Here is an 8,548-nt window from a genome sequence, read left to right as displayed (position 1 = left end):
GCCAGTCATCATTACCTTGACCTTGATTTTTCCCAAGGCTGCATGAGAGGCTCTCAATCTTTTTTTGTGTATTTCTAAGTTTTTTTTGTTTTTTCTGTGTGTGTGTGTGTGTTTTTGTGTGTGTGTTTGTGTGTGTGTGTCAGGAGAGAAGAGTAAGACGGTGGAGCTGGAGGATGTGAAGTTTCATCAGTGTGTCCGTCTGTCACGCTTTGAGAACGACCGCACCATCTCTTTCATCCCCCCTGATGGCGAGAGCGAGCTGATGTCCTACCGCCTCAACACCACGGTGAGAGAGACACACACTCACAAAGAACACACACCTTGCACTCACACACACACACACACACACACACACACACACACACACAAAACACCTACTGGCCAGCAGCACCGAGAACACACTGACTATTTGTCTCACAGCGTGACTTGTAAACAGATACAGCATCACAACCGGTTTCATTCTTCTCCTCTTTATCACACAACAAATGTAATGTAACACTTTGATGAACATGAACACTGAGTGCAAACACCGCAACTCTGACTGAATCCTGCAAAAACTTAAAGGTAGAGTATGTCGAATCTTATGACAATGTTTACATTCAAATATCTAAATTAATTAAAAATTGACTAACCTATGTTATATACATTTTTTTGTTGAGCACTTACATTACCTCAAATATTTCCAACAGTTATCAAAGCCAGAGAAATCCTTCATTTTGAAGTTGTAACGGGACGTGTCTTGTCGCGGCAGCAGCCACGACAGACACAAAATGTTTATCGTTGCCAAGGAAATGCCGGATGTTACGTCAAAGGCCGCTGCATGAGGAAGCGTGAGCTGCTACTGAAAGCTGCCGCTCTGTTGTTGTATGAGCTGCTGTGATAAAAACGTCATGTAAATTATACTTGGATACATCGTCTGTAAACATATTCTCTCCCTCACGTCGGTTTTGCCCGGTCGTATTGACTACGTTTTGATTGAGAGCAGATTTTACATGCTGTGCGTTTAAAGGGGTCATATTATGCTCTTTCTGGTTTTATATGCCCTTTAGTGTGTTTTCCATGTATCCTGTGCATGTTTAGACACATCTATGTGCAAAAATTCAAAGTCCGCGTTGCTTCTCCTACGTCCTCCTGTTAGCTGTAGCATTAGCTGTATGTAACGCTCGGTTCTAGCCCCCCTCGATAAAAACTTGCCAGTGTAATGTCTTGTCAGTGTGAGATCACTGCTCTAAGCCCATTGGCTCGTTGTGGCAAGCCCAGCAGCTCATGTTGCACGCCCGTTAACTTCTGCAGCACGCCCACGATACGCTGTAGCCTGCGGTAGCACAGTAGTGCTAAGGTGCTAATGTTTTTGCTCCCCGGCCCTCGGAGCCAGAGTAGCTGAGCGACTGACCAATTACGGCAGAGCCGACAGGCCGACCAATCAGATCAGACTTGGCACACGTGGGGACTCTGAACGTGGGCACTTCAGAGCCTTAGAGAGAGAGAGTCAGAAGCGAGCCGGTGCATGGAGCGGCAGTACATGAAAACACTTTTTTCAAACTTTAGCTATTGTGAACATACTTTAGTAGATACATAGATTAAATATACGAACCCCAAAAAGGGCATAATATGACCTCTTTAAAGCTCCAATCAATGTATTCAAATGATCACAGCCTAATTACAAACCTATATTTATAAAGCATGTATAAACCCTTCATCATGGTGGACATATTGTAAAGACGAGCCAAAGTCTCACACTAAAGAGATATTAATAAAATGCAAAGTTACAATGGCAATATGTTTTAAGATAACTATCTGCCTGCTCAACACATGTCGCACATGCTGCTCAGTGAACCTTACAGACACACACTGTGTCTGAAATCTGTGTGAACAGTGATGAGCCTTCTTCACACTTATTGTCTCCCTTGTGCAAACACAACCTCTCTCTCCCTCCTGTCCGCTCCGCTGAAGTGTGTCGTGGTGTTTTAGTTTGGCTCTGTGCTTTTCGCCCCTCTGACCTTGTCTTCTCTGTCTCTCTGTCTCTCTGTCTCTCTGTCTCTCTGTCTCTCTCTCTCTGTCTCTCTCTCTCTCTCTCTCTCTCTCTCTCTCTCTCTCTCTCTCTCTGACAGGTGAAGCCGCTCATATGGATCGAGAGCGTGATTGAGAAGTACTCTCACAGCCGTGTGGAGATCAAGGTGAAGGTAATGATGACATAAACACACACACGCACACACAGGCTACAGTGTCCTCTCTGCTCATCTCGTCCCTCACTGGAGCTTATTTGATATTTATGCCACATACCTCTCAGGTGGATTACCGATTACCATCTGTTTGTGATGGCCGTATAGACTCAAAATAACAAGCTGCAGTGTGCATAATCAAAAGAATCCATCGTGATTTTAATTTTGGAACTGCATACTCTTCTCTTCTATCATAAAGGTCTCTAATGACATTTAATCCCTGCCCTCTGTGTCACTGTCCACAGGCTAAAAGTCAGTTTAAAAACCGCTCCACCGCCAACAACGTGTCCATCCTTGTTCCAGTGCCCAGTGACGCAGACTCACCCAAGTTCAAGACGAGCACGGGCAGCACAAAGTGGGTGCCAGAGAAGAATGTGGTGCAGTGGAACATCAAGTCTTTCCCTGTAAGTGTGGAGAAATATCACTCTTTATAACCTAAAATACATGCACCACACGTTGTCTCTGCAGAACAGAACTGTCCTGTCTCACCCTGATGATTTTAAAGGGACGATCCGCATTACTGTGATTCACAAAGGTACCTTAACTCCAGAACTGGAGAAATGTAATTATATTTGGAAAATTATTTAACCATTTTGAATGTTATGCAAGCAAAACATTTGTCTTTTATGCTATTTTTTAATCAAATACAGGGTTTGAGTGTTTTTTGAAAATCATCACATCTGTTTTCTATTATTTACATTTTACACGTACCAACCAAGCAGCAACCTCCGGTCTTGAAAAAATTAAGCGCAAAATTCTGCAGTTCGTCGAGTGTCCACTTGAGGCTGGCTCCAGGAACCCAGGAAGTCACACACACACGACTGACAAAAAAACACAGTTTTTACAGCATAAATTAACATGTTTACAGCCTGGTGCAAAAAAACAAATAGGTCTGATTAGTTAGTATGATCACTGGCACACACTGTATTAGCAGTGAATTTTCAAAAAACGGCTCTGTTTTAATTTTGAAAACTATACATGTTATTCATAGTTAGGAATGTAGCTGACATGATTGACAGGTGGGCGCGATGTAACGGTTCATCGAGAGGCTTAGAACCCGCCTCAGCTCCAGCTCTCAGTCTGTCGTTAGGTTGACTGAAAGTTCTACTGAAAGTACTATAGGTAACACCCTGACTATTGACAAGTACCTTAAAAAACGAGGTTGTATTTTGACATACAGTATGTGAAGTTTTAGACAGCAGCTGTTTATCACATTCAAATCATCCTCTCCACACACAACAATCTTATCTCTCCTTTTCCTGCTGTCCCTTTCACAATTTCCACATCAGTCTCTGCTGCCAGCGAGCTAAAAAACTCATCTAAAGAAATGTTTTAAAACTCTCAGAATTAATTCAGCTTTGGTTTCCTTTTTATCTGTCAACTTCAGAGATCCCCTCAGTAATTATTACACCATCTGGCTGTCAGGGAGGGTTCAGAGTTGCTCTTACTGGTGACGTAATTGGTTATCTAGCTGGAGCACGACTCCGCGTCCCAGTCTTCTCCGTCATTGTCAACCTTTGGACCCTATAAAACTGCGTATTCTCACAAGACACCCTTCTCAACTCGAAATGTTTGATTGGAGTTTCGGAAACAAGGATGACTCATCGCTGGTTGTGATAGAAAAAAAAAAAAAAAAAGCTGGTAAACACGCTCGTCGTCAGTCGGGAAGTTTTCAGCTCAGTCCATTTTTTTTTTTTTTTTTTTAAACAACCCAAAACCATAAACATTACCGTCCTGCTCATAAAGGTTTTCTAAAGTAGGCCATTTGCCTTCAGCTATTTTATACGCATAATTATGCAAATTTTTCACACACTTCTCATTTAAAGGGAATGAGAATATTATACAAGATATCCAACGTTTAGTCATTAGCTGCAGGCAAGGAGAGCAAAACTAAAGTTTATCCGCAGCAGCTGTATGAAGAGGGAAGAAAAGTATTTTGACTCTAGTTTTCTATTTTCAAATATTTGAGTTCATTAAATTCTCTGGAAGTTTAACACTTATTACAGCAGGCACCTTAATACAGGGGTTCCTAAATGTTTCATCCCGCGACCCCCAAAATAACGATGTGAGAGACGGTGGGGGGGGATCCTCTCTGTCCCTGGAAGTGGTTAAAGCATTTAACGTTGTGCACAGCAGCATGCGCTTATAGGCCTATCCAAACACTGACATTAGAACAACACTAAAGAACACAGCAGCCTTCAGATAATGATATTATTTCAGCATTTTTAGTTACAAAGAGCACAACAGATACCTACATTGTTACAGTCATACTTTCATTTAAGCACAAATATCACTTAAGGACTATGTCACATTAATGGGTAAAATATGCAAGTTTAAGTCATTTCAAATTTGTGTTTATTTTAGGAAGGCATCATGTGACCCCCCCCCCCCCCCCCCCCCCCTCCCAGTGTCTCTCACGACCCCCACTTTGAGAACCACTGCGTGTCATATCTGAAACAGTTGGAACAGTTGTGTTTATTTCCCAGGACAACTTTCTGTAGTTTTTCTTTCTGAGCTCTTCTCGCTGGTTTAAAGAGGACGTCTGGAAAAAGGTGACGTCACAGACAACAACAACATTTACCAGACCTTCTAATCCCTTAAACCCCACCGTGAAGGGATCCCTCAGGTCCTCTGAGCAGTCTCTCCTGGTCATCCTGCAGGCTGTTGGGGAAACTCAGGGGGGTGACTCCGCCTTAAGAGTTGCCCCCATTTGTGGAACCAACTACCTCCCCGCACCAGATGTGCATGAAGCACAGCTCCAGACAAATCAAATGTCAGAATGTCTTTTTACTTTTGTAATTGTATTAATGTTACTACTGACTCCAGTGTCATTTCCACCAATGTTGCCTTTTTCAGCCTTAGCCTGGCTTTGATCAACATGTTGCACTGACACAATGATTTGATGAGTTTTCAATCTTTTTAGACAAAATGGTAACTGATCTGCAGAAAGTTAAACCAAAGTACAGACTCAGTGCTCATGTGACGTATTACACAAGTTCTGCATAAAAAATGATTAACCTGCTTCTTATGTTTGTAGCCAAGACATTTACCCTGAAGCTACATCCCATAAATTGCTATCTGATTGACCTTAACATGACTCGGGAGTTTCGCTCAATTGGCCATGAATATAAAGTTTGTTTTGTTTTTCGGACAAACATCCTTGTGTTAATTGGAGTCAGACATCTCGGGACAGAACTCATCCGAGCAGATTTTTTCTGAACAGCGTCCTTTTCGAGTGTAATGTTTTACCAGCTACAGTAACCGCTTTGTGGCCTTTGTTTCCTCTGCTCTGTTTTTCATGTGTAGGGTGGGAAGGAGTACATGATGCGGGCTCACTTCAGTTTACCCAGTGTGGATGGTGAAGAGTTGGAGGCAAAGAGACCAATCACTGTGAACTTTGAGATCCCATATTTCACTGTGTCTGGGATTCAGGTAGGACCCTTCATTAACGTCCTTTACTAAAGTCCTGAGTCCTCTTTTTACTGTTGTCTTACACATGCTGAAACTGCAGAGTAAACTATAAATGTGCTTCATAAAAGGCATGTATTCATTTAGACTAGGGCCCGACCGATGTGGGATTTTTGGGGCCGATACCTTTATCACTATTGGGGAGAGAGAAAATCTGTTACCGCTATATCTGCTGATATTTTTCTTAGATCTATGTTCGATCTATTGTAATAGATAGATATTGATATACACATTTATTGCGTTGATCCCTCAAATACAGTTATCAAACACTTGTGGAAAAGATATGCAGTATAACATAGACAAGTGAAAACTGCTCATGTACGTGCATCACAGCGATTATGCTTGTTGTAATCCATATAGCGCCCTCTGCTGGTGACAGCCAGAAAGAGAACTGCACGTGTAATACAATGAAACTCAAATGAAATGCTATTTTACTGCTGACTAAATCTAGTAATATCTGCACGTATCTGCGATAAAAATGTGCAGATACCGATAGTCACTTGATGCTAATATCGGCCACAGTTATCGGCTGGCCGATTTATCGGTCGGGCTCTAATTTAAACTAACCAAGATTTAGGTTTTCCTTTCACATATTTATTTAGCTTAAGAAGAAAATAATGTATATATGCAAAACCAGGCTGCCCGTACAGAGCTAAAGGCACACAGGCTGTATACAGTTCATGTTGTTGTGTGTTGTTGTGTATGTTGTGTATGTGTTGTTGTGGAGTGTAAACGCCTTATTCGACCTGTGTGTGTCCTGAAGGTGCGTTACCTGAAGATCATAGAGAAGAGCGGTTACCAGGCATTACCATGGGTGCGCTACATCACACAAAGTGGAGGTGAGAACAAACACACTTATAAACCTAAACATCTATGAACACACACACACTTTTCGTTGCACATACCTGACTGCTTTTAGGATTCATTTGTTTTTGTTTGTAAGACAACATATGTTTAGTGATTGTGCTGCTTAAAGTCTGAAGCCTGTTGTGACTCTTGGATCCATATTATTCCTTGTAAACCTCATTTCAAAGAAGTGGTATTCCTTCTCTAGATAGAATCTCAACACTCACCTTGTCTGCCTCATCATGACTAGGATGGGGGTCTTAAACCGGTTTCTTTTTCTTCTTCTTAGGAACCCAATTCCGCATTTTTCAAAGCACGTTTAAATGATAAACAAACCATTTCCTTATCAGTACGTGTTGCCGTCTTGTCTTCCCACTAAATAATAGAAAAGTATGGTCAGTGTGGTATCGATAAGGACTCCTATCGTTAAAGAGTCTTGATAATTGTATCAATATCAATAGAAATGAACGATCCCCATCCCCAATCAGGACTGTGGCTGCTCCCTCAGAGAAAGGCACATACCATATAAAGCATGCTTACATGTACTTACACATCATAGACCATGTGAATTAATTACTGATGAACATCCAGCACCCACATCTTATAGGATTTATTATCCTCCAGGTTTTCTGTTTTGCTTCTTTCCCCCGTCCCAAGTCCAAACCCGTTAGCAAAGCGGAGGTTACCAAGAGGTTAAATATGATGTTTTCTGTGGGAGAGCAGCGTGAGGATCAGTCTTTCTCAAACACTATTCAGCCTGTGCCCTAGGAGTGAACCCAGCTGTATAACATCCGTCATATCCATTACTTTGGCTCTATCACCATGAGTTACATCCTCAAGGGATTCCAATGACACCCCACAGGATGCCAAGGATGGAAACTTTACTAGCCTGTTGGCCTCTGTGTCTTACTTTTTCAAATGTGAACTGGAGTGCTGTAAACTCAAGGGGGATGCAGTCGCTTTGTTTAGGAGTGCTAATCTGTGTATTTAGTTTTCTTTTTCTGGGAGTGAACCGTCCCGGATCACGTCTGCCAGAGTCAAGGGCGACGAGCACAGAGGGATGTTTGAAAGTTTGTGAGCTAACTACTTTTATCAACCTCTCTAATCTTAAATTAAACACTGGATAATGTTGAAATAAAGAAGAAAAGACATCTCTGACTTAAACACTTGCTTGATTTTAAGACCGATAACACATCATTGCATATAAAAGTGACAGCATATTGATGAGAGTGCAGTGAAATCCGTCTCAAGCAGCCCACTACATTCAATGGGGGGGACAAATGGAAATGATATGGAGATTGAAGTCTGGTATCTCCACTGGACCGCTGCCAGAAATCCTTAAGTTTTGTAACTGCAAACGCGCCCGAGGAATGAACCTGACTCCGTAACATCCATCATATCCATTACCTGGACGTGTCGGGAACGAGTCGGGGGCTGCGGAGGTTTGAGCGATGCCTAAAAGTGCCGGGGCGGCTCCCAGGGTGGCACTCAGGGAATGCCAAGGTTACTATCGCCTCGCTGTGATATCAGCAAGAAAGCAGAAGAAGGAAAGAGGGAGAGAGTAAGTAAGGGCAAGTGTATGAAGATGAAGTTAGGGGGACTGAAGAGGACACTATCACCTCTCTCTTATTGTAGCGATCAGCAACACGGGGAGGGCGACAAGACGCTGATGCTCACATTTCACTCAGACACACTCGCACTGATTAAACAATACTCTGATACCGTAGACGGAGCGTTGTGACTTATTCATGAGGGATGAACAGGGATACAGAAACTGTACTGTACAGCATCAGGTACAGTACGGCACAAATATCAGACGGTCAGTGGTCAGAAACGAAACAGTTAGCATCATACCGCAGCTTGAGCAGACTCCATGGAATTAAATATAGTCATCAAGCCTCTCCCTGTGTATGGCGTGTACAACAACATTGATTTAGTTTTTCTAGACATGGTTGAACTGCAGTACAAACACTTGAGTGAGGCTACTGTCTAAGGCCTTTTTATATGTGCGT

General features: G+C 42.4%; 1 protein-coding gene across 2 annotated transcripts in view; it reads left to right on the top strand.

Moving 5' to 3' along the window:
* Positions 1–8,548, top strand: part of ap1m3 (adaptor related protein complex 1 subunit mu 3) — a 200,358-nt gene that overhangs the window by 22,427 nt on the left and 169,383 nt on the right. For both annotated transcript variants that reach the window (XR_009672052.1, XM_061034398.1), the window contains exons 7-11: positions 144–286; positions 2,112–2,183; positions 2,468–2,626; positions 5,529–5,654; positions 6,454–6,529. Coding sequence is in view for 1 of the 2 variants with exons in the window: in XM_061034398.1 (XP_060890381.1) it covers positions 144–286; positions 2,112–2,183; positions 2,468–2,626; positions 5,529–5,654; positions 6,454–6,529 (576 nt within the window). In the remaining variant the exon portion in view is untranslated. The remainder of the gene's footprint in view (positions 1–143; positions 287–2,111; positions 2,184–2,467; positions 2,627–5,528; positions 5,655–6,453; positions 6,530–8,548) is intronic.

The sequence above is a fragment of the Labrus mixtus genome, chromosome 3 (assembly GCF_963584025.1).
Source record: "Labrus mixtus chromosome 3, fLabMix1.1, whole genome shotgun sequence".
Classification (NCBI taxonomy): domain Eukaryota; kingdom Metazoa; phylum Chordata; class Actinopteri; order Labriformes; family Labridae; genus Labrus; species Labrus mixtus.
This window is presented reverse-complemented; position numbering and strand designations above follow the sequence as displayed.